This window comes from Tympanuchus pallidicinctus, unplaced genomic scaffold, assembly GCF_026119805.1.
Source record: "Tympanuchus pallidicinctus isolate F22 unplaced genomic scaffold, pur_lepc_1.0 scaffold31, whole genome shotgun sequence".
Lineage (NCBI taxonomy): Eukaryota > Metazoa > Chordata > Aves > Galliformes > Phasianidae > Tympanuchus > Tympanuchus pallidicinctus.
Genome location: NW_026294749.1, coordinates 1,582,279 through 1,606,023, shown reverse-complemented (window position 1 = coordinate 1,606,023; position 23,745 = coordinate 1,582,279). Strand labels below are relative to the sequence as shown.

General features: G+C 35.5%; 1 protein-coding gene across 5 annotated transcripts in view; it reads right to left on the bottom strand.

The window, feature by feature from the left end:
* The window catches only part of RELCH (RAB11 binding and LisH domain, coiled-coil and HEAT repeat containing), a 71,813-nt gene that overhangs the window by 12,645 nt on the left and 35,423 nt on the right, over positions 1–23,745 (bottom strand). For 4 of the 5 annotated variants that reach the window (XM_052697933.1, XM_052697935.1, XM_052697936.1 and 1 more), the window contains exons 11-22: positions 19,021–19,133; positions 14,127–14,217; positions 11,704–11,775; positions 10,754–10,894; positions 9,961–10,125; positions 9,048–9,195; positions 6,773–6,929; positions 6,090–6,213; positions 5,109–5,157; positions 4,705–4,784; positions 3,720–3,826; positions 3,032–3,131 (exon numbers count right to left, since the gene is read on the bottom strand). In XM_052697933.1, the coding sequence (XP_052553893.1) occupies positions 3,032–3,131; positions 3,720–3,826; positions 4,705–4,784; positions 5,109–5,157; positions 6,090–6,213; positions 6,773–6,929; positions 9,048–9,195; positions 9,961–10,125; positions 10,754–10,894; positions 11,704–11,775; positions 14,127–14,217; positions 19,021–19,133 (1,347 nt within the window). Of the gene's footprint in view, positions 1–3,031; positions 3,132–3,719; positions 3,827–4,704; positions 4,785–5,108; positions 5,158–6,089; positions 6,214–6,772; positions 6,930–9,047; positions 9,196–9,960; positions 10,126–10,753; positions 10,895–11,703; positions 11,776–14,126; positions 14,218–18,806; positions 18,994–19,020; positions 19,134–23,745 lie in introns of those variants that run through there. The other variant, XM_052697938.1, reaches the window with a different exon arrangement.

Genomic DNA, 23,745 nt, shown 5'->3' with positions numbered 1-23,745 from the left:
TAGAAAATGGCAAATTCTAAACTTCCCACTTCAGCAAAACAGGTGCGAGTTGTTGCTTTTTATTTTCTTTTTTAAAATCTGCTTTAGTTAAAATGGAAAGCATAGAGAAAGCAGCATCTCTTACTGTATCATGCAGTGCTAAAACCAAGCACTAGTTATACTCTAACTAGAGTTTTACATTATGCTATTTGTTTGAGCATTCCAATTTTACTGACTGAATTTAAAACATGAACGTTACAAAAGACTGCAAGGAGTCTGACTTTCCAGAAGACTTTCTATATAAAACAGTGATATCTACTAAGCAATATTTGAGTGTGCATGTGTGTGTGCCTACGTACCCAGATGCTGTGACCGTATCATGGTCTCACAGGTAATGACTGGACAAGGAAGTACAGGGGTGAGAAATGTTAAGCTGTGCAAGCATTACTGCTGCAAAATCTCAGAAGTAGAAAGCTACAACTTCCTATGCTCATAACTCACAAAGTACTAGCAACGTCAGCTACTCTACTACATTTTAATATTAATACATTCCATAATTATTTACAGTTGCAGCAACTTATAAAGTGTTGACCTATTCACCTTAAGGTTGATGCACTGGTTGGATGCATCAACATAAGGCTGATGTATTCACGTTCAGATTGATGCTAAGGTCGTAGCACTCTGTTCAGCCATAACAAATTTACTCCCATACAGTTTTCCCACTGACTAAACTAGACAATGTTTATTGTTTTTAACTGGGGACAAACAGGGATATGAGTTTTCTTTACCAATCTTTGTTTTGAGAAAAGTCTGGAAGCTGGAATTCTTAGAATTTGTGTAATTAGCAAACAACTTAGAGTGATCTCAGCTCCACAACTATATGGGCTGCTAATCATAGTAAATAGCATCATTCTGTCTTAAAGAAAGTAAAAGCATGTATAATCATTTAAGAGTCATTCTGAAGAAAAGAGTTCCTAACCTTGAACAGACCAACAATGCTTGTAACTCAGCTACACGCTTCACTGTTCAAACCAGCAGCAGTCAAATCTGTTTGCATCAACATTCAAATGGGAAACTACTGACAGAAAACATTAATGCACAGGCACAAAGGAAACAGCTGGATGGGTAAAGCCACATTGCATTTAAGGCTACAGTGAGACAGACAACACAAAGTTTTATCCTCTTTTGATTCTTACCAAGGAATGCACGTTCATTACTTCATACATACCACACCTTAAAAACTATAGCACAGAGCTTCCTGTCCCCAGGGGCAAACAAAAATACACTGGCTATAAATAACTCATGTTCTTTTACTCCAGAACAGACTGGTAAGGGTTTTATAACATGATTTGGCAGGCCTAAATCACAGCAGTCCCTGAGCTGCTGCAGATCACTGTACTGGTCTAAAACTTTGCAGTACAAGTACAGCTGTCCAGCTCAAGACACACTCTTCTATGTTATCCAATCACTACTGTCTATCTTCTGAGATAATTGCTGTGTTTTGCCAGTGAGTGATCTCTGAGACATCAGAAATTCCTCACGTGAAGGAATCCTCCAAAATAAAATCAACTGCTACCATCTCTTCCTATAGTTGACTTCCAAAATTCACATACTGTCGTGTATAAATGCACAGACTACAGCTATGAAGTGGCAACACAGTAAATCAGTTTTCCAGTGAGAAAAATGTCTTCAGTGAGGTTGCCTATGCACTAGTAAAAACTGAAATACATTAGAAAGCAAACAAGTAGCATGCAGAACTACCCAAAAATTATCAATTTGCAGTGGAAAACAAACCACAACCAAGACAACAGCTTGTATTAACTGAAGTTTTTTGTGTATTGGGTTAATGATTACACAAAAAAGGAAACAACATTTTTACAAATATGAAATAAAAGCCATGTGCTTGTATTGTAAACAAACTAAGAAATGTTTTATGGGTGACCAAAATTGCCATCTCCTTTTCACAAGAGAAAAAAAACAAGACAGAGTTGGATACTTTCAAGGGAAGTCACACAGTATGTTTTTAAGTCACCGTTTAGTGCTTTGTCTGCAATGACTAGCAGAGTTGCAGTAGAGAAAAGTAATGGTAGCATTAAGCACTTCTGTCCTCAAGGCAGACTTGAGATTTGTTTTCAGAAATGGATACGACATGGCAGATTCACCTAGATGTCAACAGCAAAGCTAACCAGTGAGTCAAGCTTAACAAAACTGTAAAGAAAATAAAAGAAAATGGAATTTGATTATAAAAAAAAAAATCACTCTCAAAAATATGGAAAAAAAAAAAAAAAGATACTCTTTGTTCAGCAAGTGGTGTATGCCCCAGTCTTTTGGTATGCCTTTTATCTTTAACACTTGATGAACAGGAGCATGGTATGGAAATAAAGAACTTACTAGTTAAATTTAACAGCCTCTCTTATCATCTATACATTTGTTCCAAATAAAAAGATGAAGTTGTCACACTGTGGCATATTAAGAAATCCTATATTTCACCAATTATTTATTTTTGGTAAAAATGTACATTTTTACCACTCCATTTGGTGACAGTGGAAACCTGCTGCAGTTACAGGTGCACTATTTGTACACTGAAAAAGGTACTGAAAACTGGTAACTTTTAACTAACGATAGCAAATGTTAAAATGCAGAGACACTTGCTTACGTTTACCTACGGACCTAAGCAAATATGTTTGATGATGTTATTTTGTTCTGGTTTGAACACAACTTTGCCGGGAAATTCATTTTCATCTGAAAATGTTTTTCAGCATGCAATAGTCAGAATGCAACAGTGAAATCAGTAGTTGATCAAAGAACACACAGTCACTATAGAAACATCATGCAAGTGGCTAATGACAAATTACATAGTGAGATGTGCTAGAGAACACAACAGGTAAACAACTGTACAACTGCTCCATCACACAGTGCACAACTTAAGTCATGCATAATTTTTAAGAATATGTCATCTGAAATCAGTGTTTAAGAACTTCATCTGAATCAGTGTTTAAAAACACACTGCAGTTTCAGAAAAGCATTCAAAAAAAGTTTAGGTATCACTTACCTCAAACATTCTAGCTGCTGTGCATCGAACAAGAGCTGAAGTATGGACAACTCCATACCATAAGACAGTTAACAGCAACTCATGATAAGCTGGGTTTGCACTAAAAGAAAACATTTAAGCAATCAAAAAAGAAAAAAAAAAAAAAAGAAAATAAATTCCTCCACACCTCTGTGGAGCTTTTTCCGACAAAAAGCTGTCTCAGCAAATCTAAAACTCCAATTTTTATCCCTTATGAAAGATACACAACATTTACTCCATTCCAAAGGGCATGGAACATGCTGCTGTCTAGAAAATAGGCTGCATTTTGAAGTTGATTTTAGAAGTTCTTCAGAATACAGATTTCAATATATTGCAATAGCGAATTGAACGAAAATACATATGAGAACATACAGTAAGAATATGGGAGATAGTAAATCAATTTCTACTTTTCTCCTTAGTGAGGATTTTTTTTTTTTTGTATTTATTTTTACTCCCATGTGTGAGTGTTTCTTGGTTTTCTTTTTTTACGCTTGAAAGTTTTGGTTTTTAAACACTGCGTTATTCATTTGGGAGATTATCACTGAGGAAAAACATAAGCCTACTCATTTTTCCCCTGAGGCAGCACAGTTAACAAAATTACAGCCACATTACCGTGTTTTAATAAAAGCTTCTAATGTATTCAGATTTAATCAGCTCAAAGGTTCTTTACCCCAGTTCCACAAAGGAAGCTTTCAGGCTATCAAGAGGAGCGTGGGACAGCGATAGCATGGTCATGACATCTTCCAAGAATCCAACTAACAGCTTGCGGTCCTCTTCCTAAAAGAAATACAATTTCAAACGTAGTAGAATTGTTATGGTTTGACAACGTTCAGCTATGAAAAAGACAAACTGAGAGAGAGCAGATTAGATTTAGCACTTAATTTTCTTAGAATTTCCAAAATATGCTTTTAGAAACGTTTAAACGTTTAGAACGTTTAAAGGAAACAAGACTATTCCTATATTTTATCAGCTGAATACACACTTATATGCACAAAATTCCCCAAAGATGTTTACTGAAACCCACTTTCATGGCTCTCGATAGTTAGTGATTGCTTACAGTCCACTGCAAGGAATGCAAGTCCATCTGTGAGAGGATGAAAGGTTTAGTTTTCCTTGTAAGTCATGTATACATCTGTTCATAACTGCTGGTTACTGGAGGGCTAGGTAGTGTTATTTATGGGGTGTTTATTTTAGACCTAAATAGCACTAAAATTTTAAGACTCCAACTGTGCCCCAAGTAGCAATTTATCTGCTTATTTATTTTTGAGAGCCTGTTGCAAAATTATGGCTTGCAAGGGCCACAGCTAAATGGCAAAGAGCCCATTTATTGAACATAACTAATATTTTGGATAAAGGCACAGGGCAGCTGTCAACATCTAAGAGTTAGCAATGCTGCCAATGCCTGATGTCATCTTAAGATCTACTGAATTTAGTATCCTTTAACACTGATGTCCGTCAGCGAAATGTTGTAGTGAATGCAGTACTTAGGAAACTTAGATTTTAAATAGACTTAGGGCTGTTTATTTATTTATCCTCAATGCATGAGAGCACTAGAAATTTACAAAGAGAACCTTAAGGTGGTGTGGATGTTTATTGTTTGTTTGTTTTGATAGAATAATATGTAAAATCTAAGAAAGAAACAAAAACAAACCTACCTGAATATAACACGTAAGGACCCCTGTTGCATAGATGGGAACTGTAGCTTTTGTAAGCACTCCGTTACCTGCTGTGGAATCTAATGAAACACATTACAGAATTTATTTTGCATATATACATATATAAAGTATGCATATATTTACATTTATGTAAAGAATGTATATACATGGGCATACATACACATGCTAAAATAATGCTTAACTAATATCTGGATTAAAGATTTTATTTTTAATTTAAACACATATACAGTGCACAGCTTCACAGTGTTCCATTCAGATTATGATTAAAGAAAAATGACAAATTTGAGAACTGTGGACTGAAAATGTTATTTGAACAGGACAATAACATTTTTACCAGCTGCTATTAAGATCAATTTTATTCATGAGAATAGAATATCACTCACCTATGTTTTCCTCAGATAGTCTTAGTATTTCCTGGAACTGTGGCTTTACCTACATAAAGGATTATGAAACCCACATGAGAAAGTTTATTGCTAGTATCAAAGTTGCCAAAAATTAAGACAGAAGAACATTTTGAAGATACAGAAAGAAAAAAATAGAATCTTTAAGAAGAGCAGCTGATCTACCAAAATTCCAAGTATGACAGAGAACAAAAATTTCTAATGAGTGCCCACCCAGTAGTGGTCACTGTGATAACAGCATTCAGCACTCCTGCTGCTAAGAGTGGAAGCCTTTTGTCAGTTTGCTTAGTTGGGCTTTATGATTCTACCATACTATACGTAAAAAACAATCAGTAATATATTGAGTTTGCTTCATGTCTCTGTTAACGAGTGCTGTCTTCCAAAACACAGTTGTAGTAATTTTTACTGAAGCAAGAATTGTAAAAATAAATTACAGATGGGATTTTCAAAGATCAGAGAGAGGTTTTAGTCTCCGCCGAAGCAGCGTGCAGTAACACAGAATGCTGAATGTTTAATTTTATCTTTTGATAATATTGCAGTGTGTTAGCATTTCTCTTCAAAATATTCTCAATGAATATTCAAAAATGAACTTATTGAGAAATAGGTGACATACATCCTTGATAAAAATATTTAGGTATAAGCCGTGAAAATATTTTTAGCAGGGAATATTCATTTTAAAATTAGCAATGAAGTACACAGTGGAGTACAAACAATGGACACAATGTTCTGAAGGAAGAAAACTATGAAATCACTAGGATGAGAATGATCTCTCATTTTTATCAACAAAAAGATGCATATTAAGGTTTAAAAACATCAGGTTTTGCAGTACTTAAGGAAAAGTATCAGTATGGCACATAAATACAGATGTCACACAAAACATGAGTACTCCAACCATAAAATTTCAGTAATATATTCTTATTATCAGTGTACAATGTTGGCATAACATTTAAGGTACCACCTTACCTTAGTGTTTGTAAAAATTTTCCCAAATGTCCTACAAAGTCGCCAGAAAAATCTGGAGAACTCATGGACACAGGCAGTTGATGCTACGTTGATTTTGCCAACTATTTCTATAAGCTGTGGTAACCTGCAAATAGGGAAAAAAGAGAAGGATATCAGACACTATCCTGATCTTTTGTTTCTCTCCAGTTAAATTAATACAGATTTACTGTATATGCTAATAAGTATACATATAAAGTACTAGTAAAATTATCTAACTGTTCTGTACAATTCCTAAACCTTGAAGAAAGCAAGGTTTAAATTCAAGGAAAGCCTGATATACATTTTCAAACATCTGTTACTGAGGAACAGCATATCTACGGAAATAATCAGAATACAAGACACTTCCCTTCAACACAGAATTGACTACAGTAGGGCAAAGCTGAAAAAAATTTCTGGAGTGAGCAGTTGTCTATGCATCCATTAGGTAAACAGTATCTTCTGAATAAAATCAATGAAGTCAATTCAGAGTGATATTTAAGAAAAACTATAAAAAAAATCCAATCATCTTCTCTTTAAAATTGAGTAATTCTTAAACACAATCATACCTAAAAACCGTGAAGTTCAAACATTTCTAACCATAACAATTTATTAAGAACTATTAGTTTTGACAACTTTTAGGAACTGTAAGGTACAAATTAACTCACAGTTGATTGACTACCCATAGCAAAGTCTCCCAGCCTGTGGTCCCCTCATGTTCTAGCTGATGGTTGTAAAGTTGCAACAATACTGCCAATTGTTCACGGCTTCCGACGATGATAGCCACATCCTGAAGAGGCGATGCAGGTCGGGGAAATCTAGTGACTGTGACAGCAGAGAATAAGCAATCATGAACAAAACAAGATAAAGATGGCTTGGAAATCATGTCAGTAAAGTCTGAAATTCTTCGGTAAATTCTGTGTAAGGTTATCAAATTGCCTTTTAAAAATCCATGAGTTAAATCCAACTCCAAAGAGTCTCCATAATCCTCATTTTTAGAAAGAGAAAATGCAGAGATCGTGGATGATCCCAGAGATCACGCTGTAGATTTATGGTTGATTGAGTACAAGACAAAGTCTCCTGACTTCTGCTACACTTTGCACTATCTCCTCAATTATTTGGATCAAGAGAAGAGAAAAATCTACAAAGAAAAAGAAAGAACTCAAAAAATTCTAGACCATAAAAATATCCTAGGGTCAAAAGTCTGCTACACCAATGTTTCTTTTATTACATTCAGTTTATGCAAAGCATACTGAAAATTATTCAGCAAAGACGTTAAGTGGCAAATATGTAATCTTTCCTACTGTGGAATTCAAGACAAGCTTGCAGTTCCAACAGTGCTACTGTGTTAGTGCAAACATGGGAAGTATAGGAGGTTTGTTTCCTCCACTTGTGTTGAGGAAGCAACTGTCAGACTACACCGAAGGCTGACATTTTTGAATTCCTTATTTAAACACTAGCAATCCAGGGAAAAAGTGCTCATCTTCAAATGACTCAGGTCAGCTGAAAGAGCTTCACTGCGGCATGTCTAACATTTTTACATTCAAGCACATAACACAGCTTGCTCCTTTCTAAATTTCCTTTTAAATGTACAGTTGTTAAACATTCTTTAACTCTTGATATACAGAAATATTACCAGCATGTAGCAGGTATTACCAACAAAATCTTTAAAAAGTATTCGTAATGAAAGAAAATGTTAAAGAGGCTTGGAGTGCTGATTTAAGCATTTAACTTCACTTAGAGATCATTCTGTTTGCCAAGATAATTACATAGATGCATAACAGATGGCGAAGCTCCTGCACCAGAATGTATTTTTTCCACTTCTTACAAATAATAAAAAAAAAAATTGCAGTAAATCCCTAATTCTAAAGACAGCCTTCTGGAGTTATTACTGTTCATTTGTAGAACACAGTTCTTCACAAATCTTCAGAAGTCTAATGAAGGACTGCTTTGTTTTCTCAAAAGTTTCTTTTGTGAAGTAGAGAGAAATACTGAGAGATGAAATGAAGAAAAACATTATTTTATTTCATTCACATCTATTTTGTCATTACTGAAGTGACTCAGGCATAGAAGAGAATGGAATAAGGAAGCAATATTTAAGGATTTGCTAAGAGAGACCAATATGAAAAAATTTCCAGGGGAAATCATAAGGTAAGCATTTATTTTTCCCTCCACAATTTATATAGTCTATCAGGACAACAAAGTGCTTCATTGAAAGACTCTCATAATATAAGCCACTGGGCACAGAAGACATTTTGCCTATAATGGACTGTATAGAATGCTGCTAAATGAATACAGAAATCTCAGTCAAAAAAATCCTAAAAGATACAATCTGGTTTTCCTTTGTAGTACTGGCAGTCATTTGGTAAATATTTATGACTTCCATATTTCCTCAGCGTAAATTACCTGATGTCTGTAACTAGTTCCGTGTATGACAAGAATTTTTTTAAGACTTCTTTCTTTCATAGCAATGAAATTGGAGAGGAGATGAAGAAGGGAAGTAGAAAGACTTTTTCCCAAAAAGGAAAAAAACAGAAGAAAGAAAAAAGTCATGACAAATGTTCCTATGTTGGAAACTAGCTTAAAAAAAATATATATTCTCTCCATCAACTCAGTCACACTGAAGGAAATTCATAACATGACAGAGGTTTCCTGAGGTTCTCTGTTTTTGCTACATCTGAAAATATTATATAAAAAAGGCGCATTAGAAAAATATGCCTGAGGTCAGGAACTGAAATTATTATTTTATAGATGTGTTTAAAAAAAAATATATAAAGCTTATATACGAATCCTGCAACTTATGTTTATCTAGTAATCCGAGGTATATTTGAGCTCCAGGTACACGTGAACAATTCCTTGAATTCTTCCTTTGCATTTAATACTGATTTGTAACTGAATTATACCCGTGTTTCCAAAAATTCCACTTAACAGAAACTGATGTACCTTCTATTTGTGGTACTTCTCCCTGAAGTTTAGCCTTGCTTGAGAAAGGTGCATTCTGTAGCACCAATGCAAATAATGATGGAATCAGTGACTGCAAAGCAGATAGATACATGTGGAGCTTATGTTCATCCAAACCGTGTTCTCCTTCCTGAAACAAACAGGACATTCAGTTAAAATTTTCAGTTTGAAGACATTTGTGATGAACTCCCCAGAAACACTCATTACATGGTCCTTTATCCTGACCACTACAGTGCCTGGCGTTACAATCCAAACACTCTTGTCATTCTTGAGTCACTTCTCAAGAGAAGCCAGCAATATAATCATTGGCATTGAGTGATTCACATTACTGAACACACTGATGCTCAGAAAGAGCAAATTTAGGCACATCTTGAAAACAGGATTCCTTGGTCTCAAGGATCAGTTCATCTGAAAACTGAACGAGTCAAACGTATTGTGAAAATAAGCATCTTGGTTATAACGTAAGAGTTACCCTACTTTCCAGAACTCTCCTGATATCTACCAAAATAAATGTGTGCAGCAAAATTGATGCAAACTGCATATCATGTAATTAAACCATTCAACTACACCTTTTCTTACGTGCAATAAAGGCTGCACTTTATTAAAAGTGACACTATGTGACACAATGTGACACAATTTAAATACAGGACAAATGCACTCAGACTAACAGGCACCATCTGGTCACAAGCTCAAGAAAATGCTTTCTGAACTGTACATTAATTGGCTATAAAGCAATATACTATTGGAGAAGAATCTGATTTTATTTTTTTTTTTGGTTTTCTTCCTCTATTAAATCAAAGTTAAGAAAAATCTCCAGAAAATTTCCCCCTCATAGAACTCATACATAATAAAGCTACAAAGAGAAGTCTTCAATGTAGAAATAGTAAAGACATACCCTGAGCAGTTTTTCAATTTTACTAAGCAGCGTAGGTATAAGATGGAACTGTAAGTTCCCCAGTTCTGTTGTCCAGGCAGCATAAGCAGGTAGAAATACTTGATGTGTTGCACTAACTACACGTTCTGAAGGGTCTCCTAAAGCTGAAAGCAGCAGTTCAAAGCCCTGGAAGAAATAACAAGAAAATTAACTACTTTTCCTACAATTTATTCTAAGGATTACTGTGCAAAGCATACACAGACTAGACTTTTACACTAATAAAAAGTAAACCAAAATAGTACATGGAGGCCTCTCAACATGTATTCCTACCTTATCCATAAAGTTTAACAGTCCAATGATCCCGCTAGCAGTTATCAGCATTTATACAAACATGTTTTCATTGTTCCACTTTCAAAAACTTAAGGAGAGGAAGGTAAATTCTTCACTTTCATGAACCTGAAATACTACTGGCCAACATTAAGAAGAACTACAAGCAAGCTTTATTGGAGTAGATTAATCTGTCGGCAAGCGGTGACAACAAACTGGCTAATAGACTTAGGTGGGCAATGAAGTGGAATACTCTTGAATTACAAATTATTAAAGAAACTTCTTTGTGCAGTTCACATCTGAGATTCTAATGATATTTGAAAGCACATGCTCTCTTTTCAGCCTTAGTGACACAATAAAAAGCAACATCAATACAAAACCATCAACACGAAGCTTTTAATGCACACGTGTAAAACAATGTACCCTCCTATTCATCAAGTAAACACAAAACACATTCCATACGTACAGAATCCAACTCAAATTGTACCTGTTGATATTTGTCTGGATCATCAATATATCCCATAATGATGCCAAGGCTTTTGATCACAGCTTCTCGTACCAGATCTGCCTTATCTTCCATTAGCATTTGTTGCAGCATAGAAAGTACCAATGAACTACGAATTTCTTTCTGTGTATAAAGAAGAAAAATACTTGTTAAATCCAATGAAACAAGATATGCTGGTCTGTATCAATTTTTATAAATGATTTGCATTTCTATTAGTGCTTACAAACAACAATCCCTTTCAACAGCCTTGAATCTCCTAATGAAAAACACACATTCAGCTGTGACAATAGTAGACCAAGGAAAATAAAGTGCTAGTAGCCTCATCAGAGTCTTTTGTTCTACTAAGCAAAGAACTGGAGTCTTTTAACTAACATGGATGCATGGATATCAAAAATAAGTAACAGCAAAAAGCTACTATAGGCCCAGACTTGGCATGATGTACTTAAAACAGAATCTTTAATCACTCCATTGCTAAATTTGAGAAGCATGCTTTTAACTTTGGTTATTTTCATCTTCTTCTGAAGCTTCAGATTCCAGTTTGTCACTGACTAATCTCTGCTACAGCTTTTGACTAGCAGTACTCTTCACTTTAAACATCTCACAGTATCTAAAGAACTCTGTTACTGCATGCCAATTATTTTTTCAGTGGTGATTTCCTTGATTGATCCTAACTACCTTTATTTCATTTTTACTGAAACTATGAAAATTTGCTCAAGCCATACTGGTCATTTTATAGCCAGACCAACCTGCCTTCCTTTGTTATAATTCACTTTCTCTTTACTGAATTTCATATGTGTGACAAAGTAGAACATAATGTTCCTGTCTGTGTATAAGAACCACCTTATTTTAAAAAGCTAATGGATATTCAAGTATGGCAGCAGATTTTAACCTTGGTTTCACAAGAAGTATAAAGGGTCAGAATGAATACTTACAGGAAGGTAAGGTGCTAGTGCTCCACAAGATTCTGCTACCAGTAGCCGTCTCTCTGGGTATTTGTGATTGATCTAGTGAAGAAAAAAATAATGGTTATTTGCTTTGCAGTGACCAGCATTTAAAATGTGGTTAGTATGAACTACAATAGAAGGATACGTGTGCACCTCTTAGATAAACATTAGCTGTGCCTGTAGAAGCTGCACACGCATAAGAAGCGGCCTCAAATTCTTGTACTGAGGCATAAAGGCAAGGCAGATACAAGCCTCCTCTAGCTGTCCTGTAAATGGGAGCTTACAGTAAGAGAACATTCTGGGAAGCATGTATACGAAGTAAAGATGCTCATCTAAGAACTACAAGAGTGCCCTCTAGTGATCTGAGCCAACCATTGTAGCACAACTGCCCAGGTCCTGCTGAGCAGTAAGAGTCAGAAGAGGACACAGGTACTAAGCCAAGTAGTATTTGCATTCTTTCAAAGTCCAGTTTCCAAGTCTAAACAAAGACCTCATGTTTCCAAGATGCGCCTGAATACAGCTCCTGTTCTTAAGAACCTCTTGTTCCCATGCTGCCTGCCTCCTCTTTCCACTGAAAGGCCATACGAAAATTCTGCCTTGCTTTTGAAAGAAGTTTACATCTTGGAAATCAGCCTTAGTGGTCAGAGAGAGAAGAGAGCTGATGGTTGCACAATAAAACACAGGTGATATGTTTTCAATATACTGCTAAGCCATACTGACGTAGTGGAAAGAAAAAGGAAAGAAAGTACTCAAATTTCTATAAAGCTTTTCATTCAGAGAAGATTATTGGTCCATGAGAATGTAAACATAATGGTAAATTGGTTATCAGTTCTTTTCCTTTTTTTTTTTTTTTTTTTTTTTTTTTTAATTTTATGTAGCAGTATTGTATTTTTAGATGCCAATTACTTGGTTACAATTTCATAGGAAACTTTTAGCATCTACACACTAAACACAGATGAGTAAGCCTGCATACATGTACAGCTGTGAAGAGCAGGTAAAAAAAACGGCAAAGACCAGCCTGATTACTCTGAGCTTCAAACGCATAGATAGAAATGCAATATTTTCTGATGCCCTAGTCCTTTACATCTCTAAGTAGATTTTGACTGGGGTCCAACTATACTAAGCCTCTCATGACTAAGACATCACTGAAAGACAGTAGAAAACTATACTGTATTTTTGAGTTCTTTCTACAATCTCAGTTTTGTGGCAATGAGATTCAGCTGGTATTTACTAGAGAAAATGCTGACCTGGTTTCAGTACCACAAACAAAGCCTGGTAAACTGCATTAAGTAAAAGCATGATGTCATATGGCTTGGCAGCCTGATAGGTGGCACTGATACAGTTGGACTGGTTTCTCCTGTGCATCAGCAATTAGGAAAATGTTATAATGAAGATGTGAGATTAGTTCCTTTAAACTCTCTTTAAATCTCATGAGAAGGACTAAGAAAACAAACTGGTTTATGCTGAACTGCTATAGGTCTTTTCTTTAATCAGTAGATACATCAGTCAAACAGGTAATGCATCTAATTACACAAATGTCACACAAATTATGCATTTAATATGTAAATTGGACAGTCAGAAAGCATTAAGTTTATTAAAGATTGAATGTCATTGCAAAACAGAAAGGGCTAAGTTATGCATGTGGAGAAAAAGTAGACAAATACCACAACAGAAAGACTGTAATCAGAGCAAGCATTACCACCCTTGTCATGGCTTAATTGTTCAGCATCTTTTTGGCAATCAATTCCCTTTTCTTTCATTGCAGGAAAACAAAAATTTTTTTACCTGAACTCATGTTGGTTTCCTTCTGTATCTCAGATGAAAGAGAACGAGCTTTTCAGTTTGGTTGTTCAGTTTGGTATTCTATTAATTTATTATACCTATGGAAAAGGTCACTGGGATTCTGGAATTCATATGTAAGCTTCAGGCTTACAATACATTCATCTACAGGGCACTTATTTCAGACTACTTTGATCTTTAATTTTCTGTTTAAGAATTTAAGCTGGCTGAAGTGTGGACACTGCTCCAAGGACTCATCACTTCAATATAAAATCAGTAAATGACATCTGAATGACAGTGGAATCCCAGTGGTATGGAAATGACTGTGTGAAATTTATAAACATTCCTGCTTGGCAATAGGTTGGGTAACACTGCTGAAAGCGCACAAATATCTGCATTTCAATATAATGCATGCAGGTATGTGACATGCAAGTAACTACACCTCCAGAGAAACCTCTCAAATTTTCTGTTTCTGAATTCTTTTCCATGCCATAACAATGCGTATATCATGAGGTCAAAGAGCATCCAAACATCTTTCGGAAAAATACTTTGAACAGTCACTTTGAACAACTCAACATCTATGAAGTTGTAACTAATTTACATTGTGTGTAAAGCACAAAATAAGCTGTCACCTGTTCCCAACACTGTGGTAAAAGCTCAGCTTCTACACGCGTTGGTCCAACATGTCGGGCAAATGCCACACAGCCGGTCAGTATCATCTGCCTGGAAACACAAATTAAAAACTTTAATTTGCTGACAATGAGAAGTTCTATAATATATGATGCCTCAACTCTTTACGTTAGGAAAAGGAGATACCATCAGGCAACAGGCAATCATTTAGATTTAAAATCTCACACCATGCACATTGACTAAATCTCAAATTGAAAGCTGATATACTGTTCTCTGTTTTATGTGTCTTTTCCAGAAACTTGGAAGATCCAAAACTCCATGAACCAGACCTGAGAATATCGAATTTGGGAGTCTCTGAGCACTTATTTCCTAATATCTGGGTTTGAGAATTTGACTAAATCTCTGATTTACATCTTATTTCCGAATACTATGATTCACCATGCAATAAATGGATCTAAGTTACTTAATGCTACCTACGGCTTCTATTTAGAACCATCTGTTGGTTTTAAGAACTTTTAAAGTAATTTAATTCTGTCATGAAATGATTTTGTAATATCCCAATGTGCAAGTTACTGTCATCTCTTCCAACATACTGGACTCTTGTCAGAAATCCTCTAAAGGATGAAAATAATTAAAAAGGAATGCAATTAACCAGTAATATCTATGATGAACTGAGTAATTTTATTTATATTCTTGCTTTTATTTAAAAAAAAAATTCTTTTAGTAAAAGAAAACTCTCCTCAATTTGCAGGAAATCAGAGATGTATAAATACATTTCATGTTTCAACAAATATTTAGGAGATAAAAAATATTGACTCCAATATGTTTATTATTTACTACTGAGATCCAGAAACCTTAAAATATAAGTGGACCACATGACCAGTCAATGAAAGCAGCTGAGTAAAAAACACATGAGGTGAAAAATCCCTCATTATTTGTCCCATTATCTTCTCTACATTCAAGGTGCTTGAAGAACTGCCTTCCTCACAGGTAGCTATACATAGAATGAGGTTTTATTTATACTGTGGAGTGTAAAATTATACTAAAAAGTGGATGTATACAGAAAGATTAGAGACAGACCAATTTATTGCAAAATAAGGAAGCTTGAAGGGATGGGAGAATGTTTGTTTTTACACCCACTGAGGCAAAATGAGATCAAACTACAAGCATCTGCAAATCTGTACTTTGTGATATTTTAACTTCTATTTAATGAGTGTTTATTTTGCAAGGGTTTTTGAGTTTGTTATTGCTCCTGCTAATAGGATTGGAATCATGTCAACTTTGCATGCAACTTACCAGTTCTATCTGGTTTTAGTTCTTACATCAGAACTTAGATCAGTAGTTTTAAATGGTAATACGTAGACTAGAGACACTCATTTTATCATCTCTACAGTAAGATTAGAATACCACTGTGAATTTGTTCATTACTACCTCATGGAAACTAAATAATGATTGATCTGTTATCATTTTTGCGTCACGTCTTAATTCCTAAATATTACCACAGCTAATAGCATGCCCTTAAGGTGGAAAGGCAGAGATTCTGCTGGTTCTCTCTTAACCAGTCATACAATATATTCCATCAAAAAGAGATACGTTCACTTTCTGACTATTTTCAGGGAGAAATAGTCTACCTAAAAGATTTTTTCCAGAATTTAAGAGAAAAAAACCAAAACAATTACTTATTTTTCCCCTCTCTACCACATACAGAGAACTAGACCTTTGAACAAGGTAAAAAGGTGCAGGGAAAACCAAACAGATGATTAGATAAGGTTCAAGAAATCAATCAAAATCAAAAGCTGATTTGTGATATCAATATGGAGACAAAAGCTTGTGGCAACTGCAAATTCTACAGCATACAAAAGAGATAATAAAGTGCCTTTGGCTCTTGATCTACACACCTCACCTAATCTCATAACTGGGCAACAGAAACATACTTTCATAATGTATTAATAGCAAATTGGAGGATACAACAACCATCTGAAATCTACTGCAGAAGAAGGGAAAGAAAATTCATTGTTTTACACTAAGCCTTCTCAAAATTGTTTAATGAAATCTCCAAGTTAAGACAGTATTTTTTTTTTTCTTTTTTTGCCTTGCTGATAAAGTTGGGAACTTTTAGATTTTACAAAAGTATTCAAAAAATAATGTGTTAAATATTTTACTGTAACCATCCTAGAAGCACAGGACAACCACTAGTACTTCAAGGGAAGGAAAGGGAGTAAAGTTCTCAGTGCTAGGTCATTGAAACAAAGTTTGTTAACACTCAGCTACTGCAAAAATTGCAGCCTAGGCTGGAGGAACATCTTTCTTGTTACTGTCATGATGAGCCCTTTCGTTAACAAGGTGCTGGAAGGCTTTCTTCAAATAGCTCTCTTCAGACTACCACTTACAATCTGCTAAAGAGGAACATCAAGCAAATCAGTACTACTCAGTAGAGCACTACTTTGCTTTGTCAGTGCAGAAAGCAAAGCAAAATAAAAAATGAGACTAAAGGAACATGGTGGGAGTTAGAGCAGAACACAGTTTAATAATTCTTAACTCTTTCCTGAGGTTTTGTTAAGTGGTTGTATGCACTGGTAAGCAATTCAATTTCATAATACTCAGTTCAGAGTCTTTTGTCACTCCTGTATTGAAAGCTTGTTTGCTAGAGTTTTCTGTAGTATGTTCTTCAGTTACGTGCATTTTGCAAGATGGTGCTATATAGCCTATGAAAAGACATACTGGTCACACTAAGCATGATGTATTGACTTCATTAAGAGTGCTATTTCTACATATATTACCTGCAGATCTTCTCAAAAGGTCACATTACAAACTATGTTTTAACCTTTTCATAGAAGACCTTACCGCTAATCTGCTTTCTTCACGGCTCCCTGGCTTCCAAAAACAATGTAATTGTCCAAACAGAAGTAAAACTATGACATATTTGTTCTTTTTCAGAAGAGAATTTTATATGCGTTTAGAAAATCCCAATAGCATATTAACATGCAGAGCCCTCGGGTTGAAAGTGGGCTTGTCAAATGTAACAAACATACAAAACTATGGTGAAATGCTACATCTGCAAGCACAAAAATGTCTTTCACAGAAGCAAGTATAACACAAGCTTTCCACGTAACCATGAACATACTTTATAAGCCAACTATTTACAGTAAGCAGAAGGCTTACTTTTATGTGTTTATTATAAACATGTCTCTTATTTAACAAACTAAAAAAGTCAACTTTTTATCATCTGCTATTTGAATGTAGAACATAGGCTCGTACAGCATGGCAAAAGGTGACTGAGTAATGTTAAGAGCTTACTAACATAATTGTTCTGGTGGTCAAATATGAATATCTTTGCCCATTGCATAGTGCACAAGACTGCTAAAACATTACCTACACTTACTTAGATAAAAAGCAGGAATTAATAATATACTTTCACATAAAAATATAACAAAGTGACTGAAATGAGTTCTGAAAAAGCACTCTCTAAGTTTTTATCAAAATTTATCTGATTTTACAGAACGTTACTTATTCTTCTGTCAGGTGCTATGACTATACTAAAGCAAACCACAATTTCTGTGTGTGTCAATTACGTTATGCATATATGGCATGTTCTGTCAGAATCCCTGGAACGTGTGACAGAACATTCTTCCCAAATTTCTAGAGAAAGCAAGTTAGCCTTAGATATAAATCTCTATTCACAACAAAGAATGAACAACTTGGAAGAAAAAGCAACTTGGACTTTCTTCTTTCTTAGCTACTGGACATAATAAGCAGCTGAACAGGTAAATCGAAAAATCAACCTGACAGGCCAAGTCTTGTGACAAATACACTACAAGAGATTACAAGTGAAATGCAACTTCCCTCCCCTCTCAATCACAAAACAATCTTAGCTTCACAGTCTGCATGGGACATCCAAAACATTTTAGTTAACAGCAGAATTTTCAGAAGAAAATTTCTAATGAATTGGAAGTAGAACGGGGAGCACTTCTTGATGCAACTTCAATCTGCATGGTACTCCTGCACTATCAGCTGTTTTTATTTATGCCAAAAGTTTTACCGTGGAAAAAATTTAGAAAAAGATCAGACCACTCGAGTTGCAGAGAATCTTCAAAAGAAACACTTCCCATTTATTTCATTCAGACCAGTTTTGTCTGAAGACAGAATAGAGCAACAGAAGATACAGAAGCTTTGCCAAACATCTTGTAATGAAAATAATAGAAGAGCTGTATATCTCCAGATATGAAAAATCTTTTCATAATTAGTGAAGATGACACAACCAGCTCACATACTGTCTTTCAACCTTAAGGATAATCTTGCTAACACTGGTATAAAAATCAGACTTCTTCTGACTAAAAGAAATAACCATATTTATAAAACACAATAGAAAGTATTCTTTGTTCCAAAGTCTCAAGTAAAACAAAGCTCTTAACACTTGTCAAAGTTAAATAATTGCTTCAGTCTATTGAATTTTTACTGCTACCATAGTATTGAACAAATAGGAAGAATGCTATTTTTTCAAACTATTTTCCCACATGACACATGGTAGTTAATTTACAACCATATAGATAATTAAGATACACTAAAACAGCTGCTTTGATTCCTGTAAATACAGTCACTAAGAATTACGATTTTAAAGCTTATTTTAACTGAGAACATCCCAGATCATCCTTAAGCAAAAGAAACATTCCACTGCAGCTTACCTCATTCTTGAATTTCAGTAACTAGTAAGTACAGTTTATGAAAATGCAGTCTCAAAGTCCACACAAATTTGTAAACATCACAGCAGTGAAATAACAGCTGAAGAGAAACCTGGTTAAAATCATCCCATAATTTCCAGTTTCTATTAGCTCTGTTTCTTTGACAAAGAAAAAAAAATGTTCCTTCTTGACCCGCAACACACAAATGCAAACACACCTTTGCTCATCATCTGGTCGTTTGATCAAATTGAACAGTATGTGTAGAAGCTGATCTCTCTCTTTGGGTTCAGGATGAAGGCAGGCTGTACACAGTATGAGTGGGATCAGTTCCTAAAAAGTTGCAGGAAAAGCAAACAAAGTAAACATGCTTTGGGCATACCTTCATCAACGGCAAAAGAAACCAAGAAGATTAATCTAGCCACATAAAATCAGAACAGTTAGAGAAGATGTCTTGGAGTCCTGACCTCTTGTAAAAGTGACCTGAGCAAAGTGAAGGTCTGTGAAAGTTAGAATTATATTCCTGCCAGGAAAGATCTATATATAAATAAAAATTCTGCAAAAAATTACAATAAACATATGTGGGTCACTTTTAGCCAGAGTTAGAGGACCTTGGTTTATGTTTCTCCACTACCTAATGAAGTAAGAAAGCTCCACAGACAGACACAAACCTAACGTGGAATTAAAGGCAAAATCACCAATTCAGCATGCACACAGTTTTGCGCACAACTTTTAATAAGCACTGTGGAACAGACATTGCTACAGATGATTGCAGACAAATGTCCCCTATTTTGTGTTGAGTGGGAAATATATAACTAAAGGTGTTCCTCTTGTTGTCTTTTTTTTTTTCCTCTCAACGAGGCAAGATCCGAGATCAAATTTTGTTTTCAAAGCAATTCAGTTTTCTTACTGAACAAATTATCAATAAAACACCATGTGAAACACTAATCAAAAAACAAAAACACAAAAACAGACAAACAAACAAAATTGTTCATAGCAGCAAATATATATATTTTTTTCCATATGTCTTCAAAGTGAATGAAGAAAAAATCTTCTCCTAGAAGTAAAAAATGTTTGAAAACATGGTCTGGAAGTCCCTCTTATGGATCTTCCAGCCCAGTTTGGAAGCCACAAATTTCTAGAGGATTTTATAGACAGAAACATTGCAATAAGAATTTGTGGGGGGAAGATCAAGACAAAGCAAGGTTGTCTGTAGAGAAAACAGGCAAGGACTCAGAAGACTTCCCCAGCGCACACTCTGAACTACTTTCAAAAGACAAGATTTCTGCAAAATAATAAGCAATGATAAGCAAGGAAGTGACACTGAAAAACACTTTTTAAATCACCAGGAAAAGTTATACAAAGTTTAGAAAAATATATAGAATCTGTAAGAACTTCCCCAAATTCTCTTGCAGACATTCAAAGAGACCCATTCTTGATGCCCTTGAGAAGTAAAGCTATTAAACAAGCTCAACTTTGATTTTCCTAAATACCCAGTGCTACATTTACTGTAAACACAGAACAATGCTGTGTTTTAGAAAATTGCTTAACATCCTGCTTTTTTTTCCCCCCACTGAAAATGTCAAGTCATGTCATAAGATGTATTTCAACATATTCTGGCAATATTTAATGCAACAATTAAGGAATTTACAATAAGACAGAAGAGTGCATATAGAAACATCACACCGATCACTTGAAAAATCTCGAAATACTGAAGGAGAAATGAAAAATACATTTGAGCAATTTAGACACTTCTTTTTCTCAATATTGTACCATGAACTAGATTTTGGTTTTATTTTTATATGAGTTTAGAACAACGTAAAATAGCGTGATTTGAAAATCTGTATTAAAGCTAAACATCACAAACATTATTGCAAAAAGACCCAAACAGCTTTCTTTGAGTGAGAGCTCCCTTCCCTCTAGAATCTGAATGTTAGTTTTATTCTTTGTATACTTAACACTCAGTATTGGATCCTGTTTAAAGTTCTGAGAAGGCAGGAAGTTTAACCCATTTATTTTTGTTTTGTACTCCACAGAAGCATTTTCTCTTTTGCAAACACTTTTAACTCAAAAAGACTCTAAATAAAATTACCAAAAAATACCATTCTAAATACTAATACTATTAAGATAAGATCTTTTAAAGATGAACTCGCACTTTATATACAAAACTTAATTTCTAACTTCACCATATTGATTATAGAATCTGAAAAACACTTATATAAAAAATAACTATATTACTGTACTGAGATACAACTTTCTGCAATCTGTTCTAAGTTCATATCATACTAATAAACTTGCAAGTATTCTTAAGTATTCTTTATATAGATTTTTAGAAATATTTGAAATAGGATGCATATTGTCATGATGCCTTTGATTCATCTGTTGAAACCATTGCCCTGACTCCACTTTCCTAATACACCTGAGTACCTAATGAAAAAATCTCAGTTGCTTACTCAGAACTTCCACTACATTTCAAAAGTGCCATATTATTATTTTGTTTTTTAAAGTTTCTTTTCAAGTTAAAGGGAGTTAGTAAAGCTGTTGCCTCTTCCTTTTCTCTGATGAATCTGTATGAAGAGAAAACGTTCCTGAATATTCACCTAAATGAAGACTGATGAATTACCTAATACCACTGACATGGCAGCAGATACAAGGCTGATTCTTTACCTTGCAAAAGCTGGTTATTATAGCTGAAGGAATTAGATGTATTTTCTTGTCTTTTGGTCATTCTTTCATGCATGCTATGGGAGAAGAGAGCGTTCTCTGCATCGCTGCATCAGTGCTGCTACAGTTCCTTCTATTAAGGCGAGTGGAGAAAGAGTAAGAAGTCTTGAACAGTGTTTTGTGTTTCCTATAGACTTCATGGATAAGAATATAAAACTGGACAGGTTCTAGGTCTAGAACAAAAGCTGTGCCCACAGATGGACAAGATAGTGAAATCTCCTGAAGGCTTCGAAAAGGACAGACAGATTCATGTCAGGATATTCAGGATGATTTAGAATACAGCTGTACGAAACTAACTTACAGACAGGTTCAAGATCATTCCTTTCTGCTGCTAGGGGTCATTCCCTAGATGTATACTTCTTGGATAAGACCCCTATTTTTCACTTCCAAAAACAGCAGAGGAACACTGTAGAAAGTTGAACATTTTATAATAACACAGAATAGAATTAGCATTTGTCTAATCAAGGAAAGGACTTCTAGTGCTATTTGAAACATTCTGCCTTCCCTGGGAAGGAGTAACAGTTGTACTCATGATTATGCATTGCAAATTTAAAATCCTTTTTCCATTTAATTAGAGATCATTTCTAAAAACATCCAGTTCATTGCCAGAGTCACCATTCCCTTTTCCTATGACTTAGGAAAAGCGTTATTAGTTTCTGTTAGAGCCAGTAAACAATACCAGAAAGAGTGATTTTAAGAACTGAGATACTGTTTTTTCATTAGGTGCCAAGGTGACTGCCACTATGTCAATCCCAGAATTTGTGACTTAACAAAAAAGCCTAGAAACAAAATACCACACGCTGGAGGTCTCACTTCCACTACTGGAAAGTTAAGTTCACATTTGATACAGTTTGTACCTGTGAGATATCCAATTACAGAAGGGAGAGGAAACAAGTTATTTTGTTTTTACTCTGCAATGAGCGACATACAGGGACATTTAGAGAGGTCTCCTGCACCACTGTTGATACCTTTTTGCTGAAATGCTTGTCAATAAAATAACTATCTCAATGAATAAATGCAAGAAGCATTAAATGCCAAAATCAGTTACTTTGATAGTTTGGAATTGTCATCTTTTTATTATTTCAAATGTTAAATGCAGTAATATGGTAAATAGGTGAAAGCAATGACAAATAAACCAGGATGACACTGTGATTATTTCAGTGTGCTGAAGCACTTCTCGGATGAAAAGAGGCTGAGAGTGTTGGGGTTCCTCAGCCTAGACATGAGAAAGCTCTGGGGAGACCTCCCTGAGGCTTTCCAGTACCTAAAACTACCTACAGGAAAGCTGGAGAATGACTTATCAGAGTGTAGTTATAAGACAATGGGTAATGACTTTAAACTAAAAGATCTAGGTTTTTTGAAGAAATTCTTTACTCAGAGAGTAGTGAGGCAGTGGCATAGGCTGCCCAGAGAATCTGTGGATGCCCCATCCCTGGAAGTGCTCAAGGCCAGGTTGGAGGGGGCCCTGGGCAGCCTAATGCAGTGAGTGGATGGACTTTATGGTCTCTTCCAACCTAACCCAAATAAGAATTCTATGAATGCGTTCTTTTTAATTTCCATTAGTCAGTGTTTAAATTGTGAATCAGTGCTACATGAAATCTTTTTTGTAACAAAACAGCTTGATCAACAGTGAGGCCTCGTGGCCAAGAAGGTCAACAGCATTAAGAAGAATGTAGCCAGCATGTAGAGGGAGGTGATCCTCCCCCTCTACTCCATGCTGGTGAGGCCACCCCTGGAGCACTGTGTCCAGTTTTGGGCTTCTCAGCCCAAGAAAGATAGGGAGCTACTGGAAGACAGTCCAGTGGAGTGCCACAGAGATGAGTGGTCTGGAGCATCTCCCTTACGAGGAAAGGCTGAGAGACCTGGGACTCTTCAGTCTGGAGAAGACTAAGGGGGGATCTTATCAATATGTATAAATAGGGGTAGAAGTCAAGTGGATGGGGACAGGCTGTTTTTGGTGATGCCTAGTGACCAGACAAGGGACAACAGGCACAAACTGGAACACAGGAAACTCCAAATGAACATGAAGAAAAACATCTTTCCTGTGAAGGTGACAGAGCACTGGAACAGGCTGACCAGAGAGGTTGTGGAGACTCCTTCTCTGGATAGCCAGAGCTCACGTGGATGCTTTCCTGTGTAACCTGCTCCAGGGAACCTGCTTTAGCAGAGAGGTTGGACTCAAACCTTCACAATTTTGTGATTCTGTCTCTGAAAGTCAGTA